The 25,538-nt window shown below is 37.7% G+C and overlaps 1 protein-coding gene across 1 annotated transcript; it reads left to right on the top strand.

Moving 5' to 3' along the window:
• The first annotated feature begins 3,921 nt into the window (after positions 1–3,921).
• On the top strand, positions 3,922–25,538 carry SH3GLB1 (SH3-domain GRB2-like endophilin B1). Its single transcript, XM_009333883.1, has 10 exons — positions 3,922–3,930; positions 4,410–4,551; positions 7,230–7,358; positions 9,122–9,255; positions 9,646–9,738; positions 13,360–13,383; positions 17,761–17,850; positions 18,392–18,492; positions 23,495–23,726; positions 25,063–25,538. The coding sequence occupies exons 1-10, from the start codon at positions 3,922–3,924 to the stop codon at positions 25,168–25,170; spliced, it is 1,062 nt and encodes a 353-aa protein (XP_009332158.1). The 3' UTR covers positions 25,171–25,538.

Raw genomic sequence — 25,538 nt, 5'->3', positions numbered from 1 at the left:
CGCGGGCTTCCAGGTCTGAGGGAGCGCTAGGCCCGGCCGCGCTGGCGAGGGGTGAGCCCAGACCTCTGGCCTGGCCGGGCAGCGGTGCGCTGCTGCGAGGTGCCTCCTTCTCGAGCCAGCTCCTTCCCCCGCGGGCCCCGTGCTAGCCCCGGGCTTGGCGGGACCCGGGGATTTCGCCCAGGCTGGTTGCAAAACAGCTGGCCTCGGGGCGCTGGCGGGGGGGAGGCTGAGGCAACCCAAGGTCAGGACAGGCAAAGAGGCGAGAAGGCGCCTGGGCTGGGGGGGACGAGTTGAGCAGGCATCGGCTGCGAGGAGATAGGGTCGGAATTTCTGTGTGGAAGGGATAAAGGTGTGTCTCGCCTGAGATAAGCGTATGTTTCTGCTGGCCGCTAAAAATGTATCTCGCTGCCTGATCGGTAAAATTCGAGCTCTGATGTGACACGTGAAAGTGTCTGTCTGCGTAGGCTTTTTGGTTTTGTTTGAGCTTTAGTATCGTCTTTCAGCTTGTTTGATAGCCCATTGTTTCTGAATCGGTCTTTCCCTTTCTTCACGCTAAGGGCACTACAATTGGCTTTTGTTGCTTAGCTGTTGTCCTGAGCTGTAATTCCCTTTCTTTATATAATCAAACCTGAACGGATTTCCTGTCGGGAGGTGGACATCCAAGCAGCCCATAGTAATCCACTTTGGTTTCTCATGAGTTCTCGCTGGGTCACAGTCAGGTTTGGAACGTGATTAAAGTTGTGATCTGATCTGATCGGTCTGATGTATTGCCCTAAATCTCAATACTCAAGCAGAACCTATGATCAGCAGCACAGCAGAGCTCTGAAAGTGCAAACTCGTCAGAAAACATTGTTGTTCAAATTTAAATGAACTTAAAGCAGTCGTCGTGGCTTTTCTTTGTGATGGAGGTCTTTCCATCTTCTCGGCCCCCCTTCCCTCCCCCCCCCGACTCTTTCCAGGTCTACACCTTTCCCAGACCATCTCTTCCTTTTCTTGCTGGACAAGGAAAAAAGGGAGATGCAGTGCACCCTTTATTGTAAGATCCTGTGACAGGACCTTGTGATTTCGTCTCTTTTATCTTGACTTTTTACATGTAAATCAGTTTATTGCACTAAATCTAATGTAGTTTCCTGCAGTGTGTCATGGTTTAAAGGTGGTGTGAACTGTGGTTTACTCCATTATGCTCTATCTGCATTGTTGGTTTACATCTGAATAGCTACATTAGTTATCTGCTTAATCTAAACTAAAATTCAGTGGAAATGTGGAAGTAATAATTTTGCTCTAACAGCTGCCACTTTCCTCTAAAACGAGAAGTTTGATGAAGCCATTGAGGGCGAGAAGCAAATCCCTAACATAATCTGAGTAACTCATGTTCTGTGTTCTACTGTTGCTTCCCCTGGTTTTTTTTAAGTTACTATGTAAGGCCTACAGATAATACTAAGGAGTAATAATTTTGTGTATCTTTTTAATATCATCTGGGTGTAGATTTTGTGTCTTCCAGTAAAAATTACAGTTCTGTATATTGAGTTAAACTCTTACGTTCAGGCATTGTTGGATGACATGGTTTGACCTGATGTTAATTGCTTTGGGATATCAGAAACAAAAAACCCCACCAAACCCTATGAAACATTTCAGCAGCATAAAATGGTATGTAGGAAAACCACTTAAAATTTCCATTTGAACTCTACTTGAGCTGTTTACAAGATGGTGAACATCTTGTTAGTGTTTCACAGGCTTATCAGACTTTTCTGATACAAGGGGATTGAGGCTGTTTTACCCAAAACTACCTGATGTACGTGTTCCAGGAAACCTGTTCCTCCTGTGGATGAGGTTATACCGTGTTCAGACTACCATTTTCTAGTTAGTAGTAATCTATAGAAAAATCAAGCCTACTGGCCGTCTTCATCCAAAGCCTACCCTTCCTCCTGGCAGGCAGAAAATCCTTTGAAGGAGTCGTTCTCAGTCAGTGTTGCAGTAGTTGCAATTTGTGGAACAAAGCAGCAAATGGTTATAGTTAGTGGTATTTGAGGTGAAATAAATAATGCCATAGAGTGTTGTAATAGGAATGTGAGTCCTTCCTCTCGCCGGGTTCTGTACTCAACAAGCTGCCTGCGTAGTGGTGGGGAATGAGCTGGGCTTTTACTCTTTGGTAGCAGAAACACTTTTGTTGTTCGCGACTTCTACCTGAAGTTAGAGGCTTATCGTAATGTAATTCCTCCTTCTAGTGATTTTGCGGTGTAGACTTGAAATGTCGATTGGGCTGTGATAACCCAGTTGTATACAAAACAGTACAATTTCCTTCTGCATGAGCTGGTCACATTCAGGCAACTTGTGTATGTATTTTGAATTTAATAAAGATAGGTGGATGGATTAGATGGCTTACTAATATGATTTGTTCCAGCAAGTGTTTACATTAAGTATCTCTGTATGACATGTTTTAAGCTTTAATAAAAAGGAAAACAAAACTTTCAGAGCTCTAATCAAAGTAGAAAATCATTCATATCTGCTTATCTTGGAACAGTTTTTCTAAGCGGAAGAAAAATTCTTGATTCATAGCACCACCTTCCTTATTTTGTTCTTATCCTTAAGGGACGGAGTAATGTTTGAAAAAGGACGTAAAACAGAAAGACCAGTTCAAATTTAGGTTTCAGGGTAACCGAGATGGGAAATCAGAGTGGCAGCATTGTTGCGTTACATTGATGCTGGAAACCATACTTCTGTCAAATTACTGTTTACCACGCTGCTCGGTATTGCTAAAATTGTTTTTTCTTTAAGTGTATATGTGCAATCTAACATTGTGATCTTCGCTAAGCAATCTTCACACTGCTGAGAAGATTTATGGAAATATTGATAGGAAAGCCCATTTTATATACAAATACTCTTCTCTGTAATTAGTAAAAAATAATTTCAAAACCATTAATATTGTATTATAGTGAATCTGTACAAAGTTTTTGAGAACATCTTACAATACCTGACATCTTTTTAAAGAGCCTTTTAAACAGTACTAGTAATACATCCATAAATAAATTCCATTCTTCCCTATACTGCAAGTGAACTTTCTCACGAAGGCAATTTGCTTTTATGTAGAACTGCAAATGCTGCAGCATTTATCTAGACTTCAGATGTGCATGCTGTCAAAGATGGTTTTATTCTACATGTGATGGAAATTAAAACAAATGTGGACAATGCAATTTACTTGTATTGCATTCTTGTTTCTTACTGCAAGTGTAAATACCCACCAAAGAACTTGTTAAGAATGAAGTTTGACAGTCAAAAATGCTTCCAGTCCTATTATGTTCTTAATTGGTAGGCTTGATAGGGATTTAATCATAAGCCAGGTTCTTCTGAAAATGCCTGACTTTGAACAGGCTGTCAAGTGATGAGATCATCATTGTCATGAGGAACTACCGCTCCGAAGAGAGGCAGGCAAAACCCTCAGTTCCGGTTTTGCTTGGTTCCCTGATGTGAAATGCATAGTTTCCCCCTTTCCCAGAGAACTGGGATTGAAGTACAAACTGCTTGTGGATTAATAAGAGTTGGCGTGAATTTAATATCAAGTGAAATGAATTGCCTGCTGGATTTATTTAGCTAAATGGAGTTACATTGTATTTCATTGTCACTGAAAACACAGCTTGGAAGAGAACAGCAGAGGTCATCTTACTGTTTCTGTAAGGCATAACAGGATCAGTTGTATCTCAACAGTTTATAAAACATTGATTTGTCCTATTCTAAAAAGCACAACACCCCCTACCACCAAAGATGTATATTCCACAACTTCCCAGGGAAGTCTATTTTAGCTTTTAATCCTTGTCTTTAAAAGCTTTCTCTAATGTCTCATTCTAATTTAAATCTTCATGATGAACTTTAAACTCACTACTTTTTGTCCTGTTTGCTGTGGACAGGACAACATTTTTTTTAAACATGTTAAAGGTAACTGCAATGAGAATCTGTTGTGTCTTCATGTTTTACTGTGGCAGAAGGGACAAACTTAATTACAAAATATACAAGATTGAAGTAATCTTTTAATTGCCTTCGTTACCTCTGGACTCTCTTTCCTTTTGGCTCATGTTTCAAGGAGCACTACGCAAAATTGGACAAAATGCTTCGAGTGAGAACTCTTAGTACCAAGTAGAGCAGAGGATTTCTTCATAACGTTGTAAATTACCTTCCTTGTCTTGGTCTGATTAACACCCTCCTGCCTCTTTTTTTTTTTTTCTTTTTCCTGATAGTAAGGGTGTGTTGTTGAACTTAACAACTTTCAAATTTATCCTTAGATTTTTATTGATGACTGGATAATGATTATATCTTTGAAAATATGATCTGCAACTAATATGAGTGAATGGTTACTGTCTTACTGGGAAATGATTTCTGTGAACTGAGTATTTTCACCCTGTCTGACTAATTCATAGTTCACGGAAGAAAAGCTTGGTCAAGCAGAGAAGACTGAACTGGATGCTCACCTGGAGAACCTTCTCAGCAAAGCAGAATGCACTAAATTGTGGACAGAAAAAATAATGAAACAAACAGAAGTATTATTGCAGCCAAATCCAAGTAAGGAGCCCTTCAAGTTTTTGTTTGCAACTTTTGAATTAATAGATTTGCCAATGTAAATGTTTACTGCAATAGGTATTGCATAAGTTATGACTAAATATAGCAGTTTTAAAATTTGAAGGCTGGAGTTAGGGAAAGCACATTTTTGAAGAGCTACTCAGAATCAGAGACACTGTACCAATTGCTGGTACTTCTTTAACCCTTTGAATGGGAAAAGCTTTAGACAGAGCTCTTTAAACTATAGCATTGGTTCCATACTCTGGTCGGTCTCAGGTTGACTGTTTTTTGAGTTGTTCCCTGTTTCATTGAATTTCCCACTCTAATTCCAGAAATCTTAGGTAGCTCTAAGAACTCTGAAGTTCTTCATGGAGTAGGTGCAGCGGCTTGAGAAATTTCATTACTATTTCATTACTTTAAACTGTCTGCACAATACAATTCAGCTTGAAGCAGGCAAGATGAACTGAAATGCTTGTCTTTAACAATTGCTTTACTAAAGAATGATTTTCGCCAGATGCTGTCTTTATCGTTTGCCAGCATTTTACACACCATACCTAGACAGTACAATGAAGTTTCAAATACACTTTCATCACTGGTGAATCTCTTACTGTAACAATAACAGAGAAAACATAGGTAGAAGAAATGTCGTTTTCTGGTGTGTTAATTTTATTTGTTTGTGAAATTGCTGCTATGAGTAGTAATGTTGAGGATACCAGTTTCCGACTCACATCCTCCAGTTATCTGTGCCATTTGTGGCAATTGTACTAGAGTTGGCAGCTATAGGAATTTGCTTAGTGTATAGATCTAGATTTCAAGTCAAGACCTGGTCGCTAGCCACTGGGCGAACTATTACCAAAAAAAAATCTAAACCTCCTTTAGGTTTGCTCAAATGATAAAATTGTAATACCGCTAATACCTCTGCACTGAAAACATAAATATTCTCCCTGTAGCGACGTACTGAGTTAGGATTTACTAGTACAGGTAAATCATACACTGATAGCACTTCTGTAATGCCAAATAGATAAATTCTTTGTAATGCTGATCTTTGAAGTATTATTTTGGAAGTTTGTCGCAACCTTTAGTTGCGTAAAAGCAGTATTTAAAAACAAACATAAAAACCAAAACAACTAGTCCTGTGGGAAGGATGCAATAGAACTTACAGAATATTCCAGCTCAAATTTCTACTTTTGTCTAGGCCAGAGGAAATAGTCATCTTGTTCATTGAATTCAGTATTTGCAATATGTATTGACTTTTTCAGAAACTTGTAGATATTGAGTCACTAACTGTAGGCCGGTAGAACTGCATGAGGAAGATTCAGTAGAAGAATAATATATGGTAGTGTCTCAGTTATTCTGACCAGTCAATTTTCTGATGGCTAAAAATACTCCGCGTTAAGCAGTGGTCTTCGTCTGTGAATGTAACTTCAGCTGTTCGGCAGCCTGCTTGGGAGGACTGTCACATGCTGTAGAGAGCTTCTTTTGGTTGTTAATGGAGCAACCCTGTCTGGGGGAGGAAAAACGACTTTCAGTCACATCTTTAACTGTACCTTTAGGTCAGACCCATGTAATAGTCCAATAATTTTAGATTACTTTTCAGTTCTTTTGTCATTTAGTCAAAAATAAATATTATGGATAGAGTAAAGAAAAACCAATGAATTTGGATCATTTTTGGTTCACCCTTGGTGCCAGGGAATGCACTGGTACCCATGTTTGTCTGCCTCGGGTTAATTTTTGTGACCTTCATGAGAGAGTAGTTATTTAATCCAGTGCTGATGAAAGTTGCCTAATTAACAGTATTATTTTTGGTTGCATCAAAGTGGCAGGTTTGTTCATTGGAGAGCTTCTTTGTGGTTGTCTGTACTATTGCAGGCTGAAATTAGTTCATACTGACTGCATAAATGAAGTGAACTAATTATGAAGCCAAAACAATTGGTCAGAGAAATTGAGCGTTGTATCTGAGGAGTTTGCTATTGTAATTAACAGTGTCCCTGTTTATGTCTGTGAGGCTTTTTCACCTAAGAAGCATACTGTGGCTTAATATCATGATAGATGGATATTAACGATCGTAGTCATGACAAGTTTTTTTTGATGATTTGGTTGCTCAAACTAAGGAAGATGGGAATACGAAATGAAACACTTTCTAATATCTTTAGTGGTTTGTTTCAGAGCATTTCAAGGAAGCAGAGGGAGTGGAAAAGAGAGGATATAGTTTCTGGGGCTACCACACTTTCAGAATATGTTAATAGGGAACCTACAGTAGTTGTTGAACTTAATTCCTACACTTTTGTGAACAATTTTCACAATTTTTTCCTGGAGCGGGAAAAAAGACTGATTGCTTTTGTTAAGGAGAAGTGTTCTATTGTGCTCTTACAATGAAGACTTCTGGACAAAACTTTGAAAAACTGTATAAATATGCTGACAGGAGGGAGAGGAAAAGTATAATTTTTCACTTTCACAGATGGCTCTAAGAAACACTTCAACATAGCATGACAAACACGGAATACAGTCAGTTTCCAAGAATGGTATCTTCAGCTTAACATTGTTCACTTAATGTTGAGTGTAATGTCCGGATTTTGAAATTCTTTTTTCTTTTTCTTTTTCCTTTTCCTTTTTTTTTTTTGTTTCTATTTCTAACTCGTGTTTTGAATGACAGTAATTATTTCAAATAAACATTTTTTTAGATGCCAGAATAGAAGAATTTGTCTATGAGAAGCTGGACCGCAAAGCACCAAGTCGTATGAATAATCCAGAGTTATTAGGCCAGTATATGGTTGATGCTGGGAATGAATTTGGCCCAGGAACAGCCTATGGTAAGCAGGAGCAAAAAACGTCTTGTGTTGCAGAAATGAAGCGGGGAACAATGCACAGATCTAGTTTTTCTTAACAATGTAAAATGATATTTCTTGTCTTCCTCTAGAGAAAACAGTTCAATGACTTTTGTATCAGTTTGAGATGACTTGCTGTATAACTTTGAGCATTAGGAGATCAGCGATGATGTTTCTATCCAAATCTAGAAATAGAACCTGCTGTTGGAATGATAACCATCTTTGTAGATGGATAATTTTCTTATCAGAACAAATAATTATGGAATTTAGTTTCTTCGCTAAAGGAACACATTTGCACATCTGACAACTTTTATGCATTTTATTTGTGGTGTGGAGTGAAAACATTATCCGAAATTAACATCTTCAGTAAGAATCCTCTCTAACTTTACAGTATTCCTGCTTTTCTTAATATATAATATTTTGCTAAAGATGAGAGAGTAGAACGTAATCTAAATTTTCTTCCTTCTCCAGCAAATTTATATACCTATGACAGGAGGGTTGGGGGTGTTATATCTAATGTTTTTACACTAGCATTAATTATAAAGTCTAATTCTAGTGTTCTCTACAACTCTTAAAGTTGCTGATAACAGATTTAGCTGTTAAATTAACTTAACCAACTGAAATCCATAGGTGTCTGTATATATAACATAGTCTGCAATCAAAGTCTGATAGTTAGCTCTCTTTTAGTTGCTTTCTTCAAAATTGCAATGGGAGGGAAAACTTTTGTTCTGGGAAGAATGAGTTCTTTATATCCGGAAATAATGGGGTTCTTTTTCAATTTCCTTAAAGTGCACTTAAAAAAAAAAAAAAAAGAAGTAAATGTTTTATAGAAGACTTATGGATACAAAATCAGTAATGGCAGGCTTTGTTCCTCTTACTTCCACATGGTTTTATGCTGTTATCTGTGGCCTTCCTTCTGATCATCAGCCTCAAGTCTTGCTTTTTAACATCAAATAGAATTGTACTTACAGGCACACTGTCCCTTAACTTGCAGAATTTTTGGAATTCGGGCAAGTAACATAAACTATTAGCACAAAGATAGATAACACAAGTAACTTTCATGTGGTGTCACAAAATACTTTAGTTCTCTGAAAACTTAGTGTCTTTTCTAACTCAGCGGTGTCGGTCTGTTGAAACATAATAATAGTAACTGTATTCTTGATACACTAACTCCAGTTTCAATACCTAACTCGCAACCAAATTTCAAAGTACTGTTCAGTTAATGTACAAATGCTATTTAGAAGTTGGAGTTGATGGGGGTGGGGAAAAGCACATTATGTTCCAGTAGTTCAGTGAGCTTTTTCCTTGCTACCAACTACTGACTTAAAAAAAAAAAAAAGTGGTATAAGGGGAGAAGGTTGTTGGATTAAAATAAGTAGGTATGATATCCAGTTCTAAAATAGGTGTTTACAATGGAGTTGCCATAGTTAGTGCCAGTTCTACAATGCTGTATCTATTCTCATTGAGATCTTGCCTTGACCTGTGATTGTTATTTAAAAAAATGGTTTGGTTTGGTGTGTGGGTTTGTTTGTTTTGGGTGGTTGGTTTATTTGGGGTGTGTGTGGTTTTTTTGTTTGGGTTTGGTTTTTTGTGTGTGTAGCTGATTCAGATTTCTTTTGAAAGCCCTTGTGATGGCATTGGATTATCTTTCAAACTGCTGGCCTAAACTTTCCTGCCTGTAGAAACTTGTTTTGTTAATCACCTGCCTGAATCACTATGAAACTAACTTTTTTCTTTTTCCTTTGCAGGAAATGCACTCATTAAATGTGGAGAAACACAAAAGCGAATTGGGACAGCAGACAGAGAACTAATTCAAACTTCTGCTATAAACTTTCTCACTCCCCTAAGAAACTTTATTGAAGGAGACTACAAAACTATTACTGTAAGTTGAATTGTGCATTCTTCAGCATTTCACAACAATTGTAACTGTAGATCTTCAAAATGAAGTAATAGATAATTGTGTGTTATCGCTTTCCTCAAACTAATGTAGAAAAAGTCAGGTAGAATTTGTGCCCTTGGTGTGTTTTCCTTCCTTTTGACCAGGTAAAATCAAAATAATTCTGAGGACTTGCTTTTTGTAACTATTGTTCTATTAAAAGTATGTATTTTGAGTATAAAGTGTGTGAGAATAATTAGGATCTAATTCTGCCTTTCTTTACAACTGAAGAACCTTTTTGTATATGATACTTCATTAAAAAAATTTCCAAGTAGACAGGCTTTTGCTTTTGAGTATGTGTACCTATTCTCACGAACTAACCTAACTCGCTTTCAGAAAGAACGTAAACTATTACAAAATAAAAGACTAGATTTGGATGCAGCAAAAACCAGATTGAAGAAGGCAAAAGTTGCAGAAGCTCGAGCTGCAGTAAGTAGAATTTTTTTTAATTTGTCCATCACTTTCAAACTTATACATATTTATAGACTCGACTGCTTGATTATGTTTCCAGTCCTAGCTTCTTACCCTCACTATTTTTCTAGATACTTTATAGAAATGCATCAGTGGAACACAAGGACACAAAAGCGAATTGCTGATCAAGGTGTTAGTCTTCTATTTTTAGATATTCCATCAAGTTAAACTCACTTGAACCAAGTAAATATCCTCCCCTTGTTCTATACTAGATGAGCCTATACTGCCAAAAATGACTTGCTACAATCTGCCAAGATGGTTGTAAATACAAATCATTCAGAGGTCAAGTTTTGGCATTTGAATCTCTACAAGCGCTGAAGCATATGTATAATTACTTCCAACTGATGAACCTATCTAGACTTCTATATCAAAAATATTGGTAGTTTACTCTTTGTATATTGTTTACTACTTCACACCACCAAACAGGGTGAGACTCTCAAACTCACATTTCTTAACAATTCTTTTCCCCTCAAGAAATGCTTGTTCAAGGAGATTAAAATCACTATAAACTTTAAAGCTTTTGCTTTTTAAACTCTTAAAATGCCTCTAAATGGAGGCATAGATAATTGAATGTATGCGATTCCAGCAGGGTATGGTTATAGTATGTTCATAGCTATCTTTTGACTGCATTTCTAAAATTGCAGCAGTTAATGATGGATAGTGAAGTGATTTTTCCTGTAAGGCTTAATGCAGTAGGGGTCATGCACACAGACGGTGGAAGAATACAGACAACTTAAATACACAGGGACTGTGTACATGATGAAGAGGCAGAAGTGGGATGGTCAGATTTTGCTGGCTTTTCCAAATGGATTGCTGTTCTGAAAGATCTTAGGAGCGTCATCTCTGAGACTGAGCTTCGTAGATGAAGCACCTCACGCCTTTGGGATGGTGATCCTTCTAAAAAACCAACATAATCTCTACCTGGCAGTTCTGCTTCTGTGTCTCAATCCTCCATGTCATGCACATGGTCCCTGTGTATTTAAATTGTCTATTTCTTAAGTCCATGCATACATTTCCCCTTATATAATGTAAATTTTATGCAAAAAAGCTACTTCTCTACTTGTCAAGCTTTCTTAATTTGTAAGACTAACAATGGAGAGCAGAGCAGGATTTTAGTCAGCTAATAGTGGAATTTGGAAGCAATGGATAATAAACTGTTCCTTTGCTTGGATTTGTTCAGAGTTAATAACCAAAATACTTTTTTTGGAAACTTAAGTTCCTTGTAGCGTGGTAGCAGGTGTATATCTTACTTCCTAAACCAGTAGAAAGACCATAAGGAAATTGTTCCCCTAGTATTAAAAGAAAGGCCCTGTACTTGAGTTTTAGTTCTATCAACAGTGTAACCATCCAGAGCCTGGTGCCTGGACAAAATTATCGCCAGTTGCTGCTGCTACTGCTTGACCAGTCTTAAATATTCATATAGCAAGTAATTCACAGTTGTAATTCACAAATAATTTAGTACTGGTAGAGCATGAAACTCTAGGCCTCTTCACTACCTTGCCATTACTTCCATTTTAATTACGCTTTAACAGCAGTGTGCATGTTTAAGAAGTATTGGATTGTAGAATTCCCAGAGAAGTGAAAAAATGGCATCTCTACTTTATCCTCTGCAATATAGAAATGAGGACTAACCTGGATATAGGTGTGATGCAAATGGTTCATCTTCTGCTGGCTCACTTATTTATGATGGAAGATATCTGACAAACAGTGCTGAACTTATAGGTTAGCAAAGTGTATTGAGCAAACTTTTGTGTTTCACTACTTTTCTTTGGCAGGATAAAGTAATAAATTGCATCTATATTTGATTATTTTTTCCCTGTTATAAAAATACTTAATACTTTATGAAATTACCTTCTCCCATGCTTACTGTACAACTGAAGTAGCTTAGATCAGTATTTTAAAATAGAAATCTAAATAGTTTTACTTATCTATATTCAGTTCACAGTCTTGCTTAGCTTAAGCTTGCAGTGCTTTGTGCCAGTAATCTGTTCACCTGCTATATTCACAGTGTTGTAACTTGCTTTTGTCTTTTATCTATGCACTTAAGCAACTAAACACCTCTCAGCCTGAAGAGAATAACATTATGGTAAATGTCTCTTACGTGCTCAACTTGCTGCATGTAAAATGGCTAAAGGTTTGTTGGCCTTCTGTGTTCATTCATTTTCCTATCAAATGTTTCCTCTTGCTATCCAGCTCATTTGGTCTTGTTTCAGATGTTTTCCATTCCAAGCTGGATTGGTGTAGTGTACTAAATACACTTATGTCAGTACAGCATTAGATGTTGTTCTTATCAGAATATTTCCGATAATCTGAAGTATACAGTATTATATTCTAATTTCTATAGTATTATATTCTAATTTCTACGAGTTTATGAATGTAAACATAGGATGCAAAGGAGTTGATTTTTTTTTATCACTTCTGAAATTAATTTCACCCATTGGAGGGAAAGGAATTATTTCATTTTCCTATTTTTTCTTTAGTATGAGTAGGAGTGAATTAGGTGAAATAGCCAGGAATATGTAGAAATTATTTCCTTCAAGAAATGTTTTACAAATAACTGAAATTGAATAATGTCACATAAATTAATGGCTTAACTTAGAGTACAGTATATCCTAAACTTGTTGCAAGGACTCATTAATGCAGCTGTTTTTAGCACCATGATTGTGAAAGTGGAAAAGGAAGGGGTTAATTAATCATGTACAACATAGACTGTGCTGTTCAGCTTGTCCTGGTTTGGGTCTTAGACCCACTATGCTGTGCAGATCCCATCTCAACTAGTGTTCCAGATTTCTCAGTCGTGATCAGACAGAAGAGCGAATAAACTTGTTTGTTACAACTTGCTTCTGCAACCTTTATGCACGTTTCTTCTTACCGAAGTCCTGATTGTGTCATCTTCTTACAACTGCAGAAAATGAAGGTTAAAGGAGAACTGCATTGCAAGAGGGAATTGGAATAGCAAGCTGAAGTAATTAACTTCTAGAGTAAATTCCTTGCAGTTCTATGATTTTGCTGTACTACTTGCTACTACTTTAATACTCAGTTTGAGATACCTCTAGCATTTTTAATTAAATTTAGGTTTCAATAAAATGCTTGTGAAATAGGAAACCAGTAGTGGAATTAGCAAGAGAAATCATTCATTTGTCTGTTTCAGTCTTTACTTAACATGGTGTTAAAATGAGAATAGCTTTCCATAGATTTCCAGTATTTTAACATATTAAGGTAACTTGAATTCCTCCATAAGGTAATTTAGTTTGTCTGATTCATGTCATTTTCTAAGTAGTTATGTCTTATGTTGTAATAGCTTGTTTTAAATAGATTTGTGTAACATAGAAGTTCTAGAAGTCATACACTCTTCAATATCTAATTTATTTCACGGATGTAGTGCTATCTGTACTCATTGTAGTTTCATTGCATACGAAGGGCTTTGGGCAACTGACTTATAGCACTCCCCAAATCCCTGTGAAGTTCTGAGGACGGGAAAGTGATTAAAAGCCAAAGTATGGTTGCATCCTGTATTAAAGTAACACCAATGTCTAAGTTTGTATGTTTTTATTCCCCCCCCCCCTTAATGCTGACTAGATATGGGCTGAGGAAGTGACAAAAGTAAGTAAACAGTTTAGAAATTGCAGAATTCTGAAACCGTAACTTGTGCTGGTCTAATGTAATAAAGGATATTGCATGTTGTTGACTTCGGTCTAATGCTGGCAGCTTGATGCATCACACCAGAATACATTGGTTCCCTCTAGGGCCTTTCAAACTCCAGTGGCGAAACAATGCCTGGGGCTTGTTTTATAGTAAGCTGTTTCTGGCATCACTTAGTACCATATGATTCTCATGTGACAAGATACAATAGAAAAAAAAACTACAGGACTTGTCTCAAAATTTACTGGTATGGCATCCTGTTAAAAATGACCTCCTAAGAAGGAGCTTATTTGAAAATTTTCAGAAAGGTTGCAGTCTGGTAATCTAAACTGTCCTGAAAAACACTGATCTTCAACATCTTCTCAGAACATGGAACAGTAACTAAAATGCTGGAGTGCATGCAAGAAACTCAGAGAAAACTCTGAGGGTTTTTTTTTTTGTTGTTGTTGTTCCTTGCCTTTCTCCCCAGTGTCACTAGAGAATGCTGTGCTTATCTTAAGCAACTGAAGTTAGGGGGTAGGCACATCTGAAAACTGCACCTGGGCTGAAGGCTGGTTCATAAATATATAGCATTAGCCTTGGGGAGGGGGCTGCAGCCTTCTCTTGTCATGCCATCCCTTGCACGGGGACAAACTCAGTGGAGCTAATGGAGTGTTAGGCAGTAGTTGCTCCGGTGCCACAAGAAGCGCTGTTCTTGGGCTCACTGGCTCTGACAAAGCAGTATTGGGAACAGGCTGTGAGGAGCTGTGCTAACAGTTAAGAAGAAACTTCTCGGGATTTCTGTGGAGGAGGGGAAATAAAAATTAAGGGTAGCAATAGAAAGTAAGGGTAGCTGGAGGGCAGGGGCTTTGGAGTATGGTTTTTAAAGGGGGACTAGATAGGCAGCTGTGGGAGCTGTAGGGAGTTGCTATTAGAAGCTGGGATATGGAGCTTTGGGTGAAATCTTGGGGGTTGTGAGAGAAAATTAATGAAGGCTCTTTCCATTCCAACTTTCTGTGAGTTATGGTGCAAACAGGGGAGTATGTGTGTAGAGTGTGGGAGTTTAGGGGGAAGAAGGAGTTTAGAAATTGAACTGTAAAAGGAGGGTTAGGTCAACTTTGATCCCAAAGCTTGAGAATTATTTTTCTGTTTAAGTGAAGTAACAATTTGGAAGCAGCAAACCTGTCTGCTGGAGTACTCGGTACTATTTTGGGAAAAGGATGGCAGGGGAACAGTACGGCTGTAACGAAAACTAATCTTGAAGCTATAAGACAACGATGAATAAAACTATTTGCTTTTCAGAGACGATGACAAGCAACTTTAAGGATAGTGAAATCTAATGGATTGTGTCTTGGAGAGAAAAAGAAATAATACAAAGTGCTGAACCATAGCATAAAGGAGACTGAAAGCTTTAGATTTTGTCACAAGTTATGTAATTTAAGGTTCCCTTTTTTTAATTAAGCATATAAAAAGCAGAGACTATTGAGAAGAAACTACAACACACATGTTCTGCCAAAGGAACAGTAATCCATCCAGGTTTCTAAAGGCAATCTGTCCTTCTGTGTTTGAAAGTTGGAGGAAGAGGTTCATAGATGTTTTCAATTTAAATCTAAGAAGCTTCCCAGCAAGGATTTCAGACTGTCCAGTAATCTCTAGATCAATTACAGGGTTTTTTTTTGAGTTAGAACAAAAGATCTGCATGGTGTCAATGACAAACTGTCTTCAGTTTAACTTCCCCTCTGAAATGTGGAATTAGAGGATATTAAATACTGTACTATAAAACACATGGGGTAGGTACTGATGTTACACACTTTATAAACGTATGAATTTTGTTAGGAGTCTTCTGAGGTGTCTGGTGTAGTCAATAGAAAGAGCAGAAGATTTTAGCGTGTGTTCAGCATGTTGAGGTTAGACTGGTTTTGAGCATCAAGGGCAGCTCCTGTCTTTCTTTGACTACAGAGGAGACAAGGAGGCCCAGCTATATTGGGTAGCATGAATATATTCATTATCACTGTCTTACTAATAGCGTGTCTAATAAAATCACCTTCCTAATGTTGTTTTATTTCCTATGCTTTTATGATTGTGTGTTATCCCTTAGCTACAGGATTGCACAGTATTTCTGAGAGGTCATATGTTCTTAAGTGAAATTTGGGGAGATTATGAACTTCTGAATATTCATAGTCAGAAACTGGGTTCATATTCTGAACTTGGGGAGCAAGTACCATTTTGAGGGATCTTTGTGGGAGATATCCAGTGAGGCATTCTAATTGTTCTAAAAACAAAATATGACTGCAGCTGGGGGTCACTGGAAAGTTTAGGCTTGTATTTTGAGCTCTTCATTCTGTTCAGAAACAAAGGTGATGAGGCCATAAGCTTCCCAGATTGAAAGTCAGCCATTTTCCACATTTACCACAAGGTGTAGAATAGATACGCTGTCCTGCTACTGTTCACCTAGTAGTACTGAAAATAGGGATAGGCAAATAAACGCATCATCACATAATTCAGTTTATGTAAATCTCTACAAAACCAGTATATCGGGCTTTTGTAAAGCAATGTATTTAAAGTCACTCTATACTGGCTAAGTTAATACATGTTACCACATTACTCACTTCGCCTTTTCTTATAGAAGGTAGTTGATTTGCTAAAATATTGTTGAAACAAAATTATTCTGATGGATAATTTCCCTCTGAGGGTTTTTTTTTTTGTCATGTACTTACTTACCTGGCAGGAAGAAGGAAACACATTGCTTCAGAGAAGCAAGAGACTAGACTATTTATCTCCAGATAAATGGTTTACCTATGATTTTGCTATTTTTTTTAAAGGAAATGAAGATGTTGCTAATACAGAAGGGGCTGCTTTTCCTCCCCTCCTGGCTATCAGATTTGCTTTTTTCCCCTGTTTGTTCTTACATTTCTCTCAGGGACTGCCACATGGATTTCACCGATATTAATACAGATTTAACAGGAAAATTCCAAGCAAAGATTCTTGCCTCAACAAACTTTGAAAACCTAATCAGTTTGTAACTTGATACATACACTGCTATCGCAGTTTTAAGTAAGAAACGCACAGTACTTTATAGCTGCTTCTTCGCTGTTTAATTAATGTGTAAGCCTTCCCAGCTGCAGTGACTTCACATGAAAAACATTTCTTGGGCAGCGGCATCATTCTTCTGTGTTCACTTCTGAGATTAAGATCCTTCCATGCAACTTTTCATATTGATTAACGTTAGGAGAATGCAAGAGCAGAATGTTTGCAAACACATAAAATCCTTTTGAAACCAATGTTTTATCAGTATCAACTCATTAAGTTTCCTGAAAATATATTTCCTTACTCCATTTAGATGAGAACAGGAACTGCTGTATCTTGGACTTAAGGCAGATTTTTGCCTTTGGCTTTGTTTTTAGAAACAAGATACTAAGTGCATATAAGCACTGAGGCAAGGTAATCCAGATTCCAGGCTGAGGACATTCTGTCTTGGAACCGTAAATCTTAGAACTATGTGTTGTAATATCTATGTATTTGTGTGTTCTGAGTAGTGTCCTTTTTTTCCCCAAAAAAATACTCTAAAGTAATTTTGGCTTGTGCTAGATGGGAGTCCTTTAAAACGGCTATAATGTTGTTAACTTATTTAAAAATTGCTGATAATGATATGTAACAAGGAATAAATTTGAATTGGAATTATTTAAATATGAAACTTAAATCCAATAATTTTAATAGAAATTTTACTCTAACTGAAGTTAGAACACTTGCTATAGTTCGGATTTTTTTATTTTTAAAGACGCCTCAATTACAAGCTCCAGAAATAGTTGTAGTAGCTTCGTGGCCAGTCTGAGACATTAATTTATGAAATATCCTTTTAAAACTTAGCGTCAAAGATTTACGTACGGCTGATTGCCGTGCAGTTACCTGACAAAAATAATGTGAGGTTTACCCTAAATTATTTGGTCAGAGCCCTGTTAACCTGAAGTATGGAAAAAAATTACATTGTCCTTGGCTGCCACTGCTATGCTGGCAGAGCCCCTGGTGCAGACACTGTTATGCCAGTGAACGCTTGGTTTGTTATTGGGAGAGGTGGGGTAATACTGCCGGCAGAAAAATGCCTGCCTTTTGCGTGCCTTGACTCTATCTGGTAGGTGTCTGATGATAAAGCTGCTTGTTGTGTATACAGGGCCTCAACATTTCTGAACTCAAAATGCAATTACTCTTTTTGCCTAGTAAAGATCTGCAAAGAAAAAGCACGTTTCAAACACCTAAGCTTGCGATTAATGCATTTGTATGAGTAGCTCTGAATGAAATGGGACTGTTGCAGTCGGAAGGTGTAACAGAGTACAAATACCTAATATGCGTCCTTACTTTCAGTCTGAACAGGAAGTACGAATTACTCAGAGTGAATTTGACCGTCAGGCAGAGATTACCAGACTTCTGCTGGAAGGAATCAGCAGCACACATGTGAGTAACCAAACGGGGTAGAAGGGTAAAGTCAAAATCAGGGCACTTTCTAAAAATAACTACAGTAAGCTACTTGGGAACTTTGGGCTACAAGTTTTCACTTTAATGCCTTAAAGCATCAAACAACTGTGGGTTCTTTATTTTTTTAATTCTAGTTTAGTGTCCACTGAATTTAACTTTAGTTTCCTGTTAACCTTGAGAATGCAGGAGCTTTCATTTTTATCCTTTAAACGCAACTTCCCATTCATCAGATCAACTGAATGTTGAAACCACAAAAACATGCTGAAATATTTGTTCTGTTGTTGAAACAGTATAGGTAAATGGCATGATGCTTGTACAGCACCTACAAATTTTGCTGCTCAAATATGTTAATTTTTGTGACATGTTATCCCAGTTACCTGATAAATCCAGGCACTATGCCTATGTGGCATAAATCCCTATGTGCCAATATTGGCGTTAGCACCTGATGAGGAGACCAGTCTTTCTAATGCAGCACAGTACTTTTACAGACTAAAAACTTGAATTCTTTGCTGTATTATAGGCACATCATCTTCGCTGTCTGAATGATTTTGTTGAAGCTCAGATGACGTATTATGCACAATGTTACCAATATATGTTGGATCTCCAGAAACAACTTGGAAGGTAGTAACACTGTAAAAACTTCAGAAAAAAACCCAGTTTTTTCTAAGTGCTTATGAATAGTAGGAAAACTTACCCTGGTATAACAGTGGTGAACACACAGGCATGCTGAACTGAAAGGAAATGTATCTGTTCTCAGGTAATTAATGTGTAACTACCCCAGTGCAGCTACTTCCTAAGCCTACACACAGCTTTAATGCCTTTTGAGGGTTGATTTACTGAGATTTTGTATATTTTGTAATTGAGGAAGGTGAGCCTGTAGTAACCTCATTTAATGGCACAAAAAAGAATTTTCAGAGATTTATTTGTAATCATTCAGTTGTCTTATGCTTCATGCTACAAAACTGCTATGCAATGTGGGAAAAGTTTTTGTACTGCCCGTAAATTCCTGTTACCTCTTAATTTGCCACAGGGCACTACCTGATCTTCAATGAAACTGTATTCTCCACTGTTAAGTGAGTTGTCAGCATAGATATTGTATCTAGGGAGAAATGTACTTCATAGTATCTATAATCAGTAATCCAAAGCACTCACAGTGGAATGAGCACGTTTGTCTAGTTTTACTCTTTCGTGGGTTTAGCATTTTTAAAGTAAGAGAAGAAACTGTCTGATGTTAGTTTGTGCTCATAATCCTTTTTTTGTGATTAGTGGTGATGTAAAGAGATCTACATGCTTACTTTTCATAAAATTTCCCTATTCTAATTCTTCTTCACAAATCAGCCTTTCTTAGGGTTATACCAGACCATGTTATTTAGGTGGGCGTATGCATTGAAGGATTATCTGTACTTAGAAGTTTACTGTAGTGTCTATTCTAAATAACTGTCTCTGTAAAGTATCTCTGTTTATGTTTTTCATGATGAGGAAGTAAAAACAAAAGTGTTCTTGAGTCTTGTCCTTTTCCTGACTTGCAACTTCCTGCGGCGTTTGATTTCCGTTCCTCAGTTTGTTTGAATGGGTAAAGACTTTAAAAAAAAAAAAGTCTTTTAAAACTGTGATTTAAAAATAAGCTACATCTTTAAAGTTACATTCCATTGAAAGAAGTATTCAACTATAAAATTTGGTAGCGCATAAATGCAAGTTGTAGAATTGAAAGCTTGAAAATAAATATTTACTGGATTAAGGACAAGTGCCTCTTAAATTAGAAATTAAGTGAAGTATATTTATACTTTCGAGAGGATGTTTTTAAAATCTGTGCTCTTATCCTAGTATATTTACCAAACAGAAAGCTTTAAGCATAATACCCTTAACCTAAGGAAGAACATATGCCTCTTTAAAATCTTTTGCTTCAGGATGTATAGCATGTCCAGAACAGCTGTCTTTGTTTAAAATTTATGTAAACTGCTACCAGGTATAAAAAAAAAGTATATTTGAAGAAAATACTGCCTTTAGGAAAACAGAAGGATGTATCTCTATGTGGCTATGATCTGATTAGTATTTTTGGTAAAATTACTATGACTGCTAGAAGACCAAAAGCATGGAAGTGCTGCAAAATCCTAAATGCCTCAAACAGCCAAATGAAGTTTCTCTACCTATGTGGATTTAAACAGCAACAGTATTAAACCTTGGGCGTGTCTTTCCTTCCTTATGCAAGGACATCCCGCTGAACTGTAATGGAGAGCACTGGGACAGGGTCTCAAGTTGCGCTCCTTGTTTTGGAAGAGTTCCTCAGTTTATAGGCATATGGTGCATAGCACTTGCATTAAATAAACAGACGAGCAGGATGTGTGTAGCGTTCTTCCTATGTTAGGCGCAGGCAGATACAGTACCAAATAAATAGCTTAGGCAGCCCAGCTAGATTTTGGTTGTATTTGCCAGTGCTCTGTTGGTTAACAAGGGTTATATAGTGCTGAGTTACACGTGCTCTTTTCACACATCTAAGAATGACATTGTGCCATATTCTCATACGAAAGCCAAGAGCTATGAGGGGCTTATTTTTGGTTTGAGATCATTGGTGAACCAAAGATGTTCAACCTCTAAGTGGGATAGTTTGTTGCTTGAAACAGAAACCTGGTTCTCAGAGTAGATGCGTATTACATGTTTTACATGGGTCAGAATCTAGGGCATAAACCCTAACCCGGCTCACATTGAGACTATTCAAGTTCCAAAGCTGAGCACTGATTCTCCTGATGTACTCTCGAGAGTCAGCTGGAGGGAAGGTGGGGGGAAAACTTGTGCTCAGTACTCTTTATATAAATAGACGTGGTTTTATGGATGTTTCTCTTCAACACAGCATCATCTGCTTATCCCTCTACTGCCTCCCCCTCCTGTGGGACTGCTTTAAAGAATCAAATTTCCCAGGTTAAAAGCAATCTCTCTTCTTTTTTCTTTAGTTCCTGAGAATGCACTAAACAAATCTATTTCAAATATCCTGGTACTCTAGCTGCTTTTTTTTCTTGCTGATAACTGCTTTTGCTTTGAATTTTCTCAGCTTGCCTGACAGCCAAGCCTAAGCTTTGGCATTGCTATTTTTCAAATTACCCATTACTAGTCCCCTACTCTACAAGCTGTGAAACTCCTGCTACTCGAGTGTTCAAAAAAATCCCAGACAACCTCTGTATAGCTGAAGCTTTCCAGCAACATGCCTACATATGGCTTTGCAAAAAGAGTGAGACTTAATGCTTTACTGATTGACAAAGTGGTTATAAAGCTTTGGCTTTCTTTTCCACTAGCTATACAAACCAGTGACCCTTTGAACGGAGCAGAATGATTTTCAAGTAATTACTGTGTTAACAGAGAACAGGTTTAGCAGTATACTAAATGGTAATTTAGCAATATTGAGAAACAGCTGATTGTCATTTAAAACTAAATCCCTCTGCCAACTAATCAAGTAATAAACACATCATGAGGCACAGCTGAGTTATCCCTAGAAGAATGTGGAGTCTAGCTTTTCCTCCCTTTGTTCTGCTTGTTTGAATTGCTCAGGGAACATGGTGAACTGGTTTGAAAAACTAATCTGGCAAATGAAAAAAAAAAAAAAAAATTTTTTTTTTGGTGGAGTTGCAGTCTCTTGGTGAGTTGAACCAGCTCTTTATGATCAAATGAGGTAAGGTAAGCCAGAAGGGGAAGCAGGACTTCCTCCTTTGATGGTAGTAAACGGCTAACTAAACTCGTGACAGACTCCTGAAAGTCTACCCAATTTTTTGTATGCTGTTCAGTCTAACTGTAAAGGGTCTAGTCCTGTCCTTCACAATATACTCCTGCTGTTTGCCTTCAGTCAGATATAACTGCAAGGTGAACATGTTTAACAAGCTGCTCTGAAGGAAAGATAGCACTCTTCTTGATATTTTTTGTTAGATCAGCTTGTTGAATCAACTCAAAAGCAACAGATTGCTAGATCTGACTCAAATGACAGAGAATGAACATTTGCACAATAAAGGGGTAGAGGAGTGGGTCCACCCTGTTTGGTGGCGGTGTAAATTTACCAGATTCAGTATAGTGTGTAAGTTTACTTGTGTGCAGTAACGCTGCAGCTGATACAGATTTGAGCTGCCTTAATTCCACCTATGTTCTTGGCCACACAATCCAGAAATTAATCACTGTATTGATAGATTTAGTTTTCACCTGCATCAGCTCTGTAAACTAGCTCCTCTTACGATTATATGACCACCAGTAATGCTGCAGACGTGGGTGTGGGAATATACTGATCTTGATTTATATGGTTAAATTTGCCACTGAACTGCATCTTCAAGAAGAACTTAACTGGGGAGCATAGGTGGGAAGGGATGAGGTGAGACTGTGTTTTCTGACAGGTTCATACACACAATATGAATAGATCTTCATTATGTCAAAAGAGTAGGCAAAAAAAAAAAAAAGGCGGGGTAATACATCCATATCCCAGATGTTAATGAAAAAGCATCTATGTAGAAGGGCTGATGAGGAAAGTTATGTGTGGGAATTGACTGACTGATGTCAGTCATCAACTGATACTAGTTGATGCATAGACTGGTCAAAAGAATGGAAGGAGATGCAGCTACAGTTCCACATCATCCTGACTCAGTCTCACTCCTGCTTGCTGACCCTTTTGCACTGCATCAGCTCTGCCGCTTTTCAAAACCTTCATTGACCTGCTTTTAAGGTAGAATCAGACATGAGACAGTGACCCAATCTCATCATTGCCCCCCCCATGCTGTCCCATCCCCCTACCCCGTTGCCCCGAAATCTCTTGCTGCTTTGCTCTCCTCTCTGCTCCTTCCACTTTTCAGCCATGTTATTCTGTCCTTTCCCTTGTATCTGCTGTGGCTCTCATTGCAGTTTTTTGTGACTCAGCTCATTAACTTAGTAGAAGATTATATACTTTTTTTTCTACCCTTTTTTTTTTCAGGCAGGTTAATGAGTTGAATTGACTTCATGGAAGGGTCTGGCAAACACTACAGCTGACACAGAACAAGCAGCAGCCTGACCTAGAAAGGAGGGGCTTTAATAGTTGATATAAGTTCATCTTCAGTGTAGATATTTTTGTTTTACAGCATGCAGTTAGCTGAATCAACGAACTGATTTAGATTACAAAAATAGTTCTGTTTTTTTTTTCTTCATTCAGAGGGAGGCTGCGTTTTTAACCTGCATTATATTTCCCTGATCTGGTTCACCAGCACAATCTTTTGTGTAGCCACGTAATTGAGGAATGAGCTGGAGGAGGTGGAGGCTACTTTTACTGGCAGAGCTGTCAAAAGAAATGTTTATTAAAATACAGTCTGAATTAAGTCTGACCAACAGTGCTTTTTTGGTTTTTCCTTTCCTTTTTTTTTTTTTTGAGGCAATTAGCAAGTTTTTTTAAGGTGGTAGTATTTCTTTTAAAGTATATTGGTTTGATTTACACTACAGGTCAGGAAAAAGTATCTTTCTTTAGGTTTATAGAAGTATCAGTGCTATTCTATTACTGTTGTCTGCTGGTGTTTATTCTGTAACTGATGAAAGCAAGAATGCTAATTTAGGCATGGAGGCATGTATAACTCCCCACGTAGAACTGACTCACTCAGAAGTCTTTTCATTTTGTTTTCTCCCACAGCTTTCCATCTACTTTCCTCTCTAACAATAATCAGTCTTCCTCAACTCCTGTGCAGAGTGTTTCTACTCCCTCACTCTTGGCCTCGGCCTCTGCTTCATTGCCTTCAGTAAGCAATTCAGTAGTTACTTCAGGCATCAGTGAACTGAAGTCATCAAGTGGCAACAGGAAAGCTAGAGTTCTCTATGATTACGATGCTGCAAACAGCAGTGAATTATCACTACTTGCAGATGAGGTAAGAGTTTTCTATGTACCTTGATCACTTAAAAGTAAAATCAGAATGCTTGTGACTAGCCAGTTGTGCTACATCAAGAAATCTGTGTAGTTGATTTTTTTTTTTTAATTAAACTTCAATAGTACTCTTAGAACATTGTCCTGTACCTATATACCCTAATAGTCTATAGTGAGACTTAACATTTGTTACACCAGCTTAGCTTGCAAGAACGTTTGCCAGACAATCAAGATGCAATTCTGCTGTCTTCTTTTTACCACACCTTTAGCACTGTTATCAATACAATTAGTCTTTCAAACATTAAATATTGCAATTTGGGAAGAATATGAAAATACAACCGCTTCTTGTTTTGATGGCGGTGGTTGTGCTGTGTTTATTCATGTTCCAATTCAATTACACTCTGAAGTCAGAGCGCCTGTACAAAGCAGGCGGAGATATACAATGAAGCAGGGTGCTGGAACAGTGTTCCACCTAGTAATGTGACTGCAGCTTAACCCTGAAGAAGAGCATCCACAAAATAGTTTTCAGACTTTTTGTTTTTTTAAATGTGCATTACTTAAGAAAAAAGTCAAATAGAAATATTTATCTAGACAGTGACTTAGAAGCTGTGACCTAAGGTTTTCTGTTAAGATGTAGCACATCAACACCATCTGTCTTTCTGTCATGCACTTGAAGATCCAACGAACTTTCTTTTAGATTTCCTGTTAAAGTTGATGGCAATATACAAGATTTACAGATAAAAAAACAATATAAAAGAAACAGTAATGAATAGAATTTCATCAGAGGGACTTTAAAATATGTTACTATATCTGCTTCTCTTCCATGGACCAGTGAAATAATTTTTATGAACACTAGGTTATGTTCCATGGATGCTTATATTAGATGCTCTATTTAACTTGGTTAGTCTCAATTCTAAGACCTTGGAAATCATAGAATCACAGAATAGTTTGGGTTGGAAGGGACCTCTGAAGGTCATCTAGTCCAACGCCCCTGCCGTGGGCAGGGACATCTTCAACTAGATCAGGTTGCTCAGAGCCCCGTCCAACCTGACCTTGAACGTTTCCAGGGATGGGGCATCCACCACCTCTCTGGGCAACCTGTGCCAGTGTTTCACCACCCTCAGCATGAAAAATTTCTTCCTTCTATCTAGTCTAAATCTACCCCCCTTTAGTTTAAAGCCGTTCCCCCTTGTCCTGTCACAACAGGCCCTGCTAAAAAGCTTGTCCCCATCTTTCTTACAAGCACCCCCCTCACACTGATAGGAATGTGAAGGTAGACTGTGATTTCCCCCCCTCCCCCCGGCAAGGCAAGGTTATAATAATGTGTTTCTGTTTTTTAGGTGATAACAGTGTACAGTATCCCTGGCATGGATTCAGACTGGCTGATGGGTGAAAGGGGAAATCAGAAAGGCAAAGTGCCTATTACTTATTTAGAACTGCTAAACTAGATGGTTGGCCTGAATAAAGACTGTCAATTATGGTGACACCATATTTATATACAATTAACGTTATGTAAGCAGGTTTAAGTGTCTTCCATGTTATTGTCTTGAGGGACAAATACCAGCCATTACAAACTGGCTTTTCTGCCAGCATGGTTGCATGGTAAATACTCTATTCAAACTTAATGTGTTTAAAGCTTTTACTTCATGTGCCAAGAACATCTTTCCTACAGATTTGTTTCTACTGAAGTTTTCACTAATACAAGCTTCTACTTTTTGAGTAATCTAGATTGAAAGCAGGAGGTACTGTTTTCTACTGAAATTTTTCATTAATGGCAAAGCTTTTCTTCACATAAAATAAACTTACTGTGAACTGA

Source organism: Pygoscelis adeliae, unplaced genomic scaffold (assembly GCF_000699105.1).
Source record: "Pygoscelis adeliae isolate BGI_AS28 unplaced genomic scaffold, ASM69910v1 Scaffold10, whole genome shotgun sequence".
In the NCBI taxonomy this organism is placed as follows: Eukaryota; Metazoa; Chordata; class Aves; order Sphenisciformes; family Spheniscidae; genus Pygoscelis; species Pygoscelis adeliae.
This window is presented reverse-complemented; position numbering and strand designations above follow the sequence as displayed.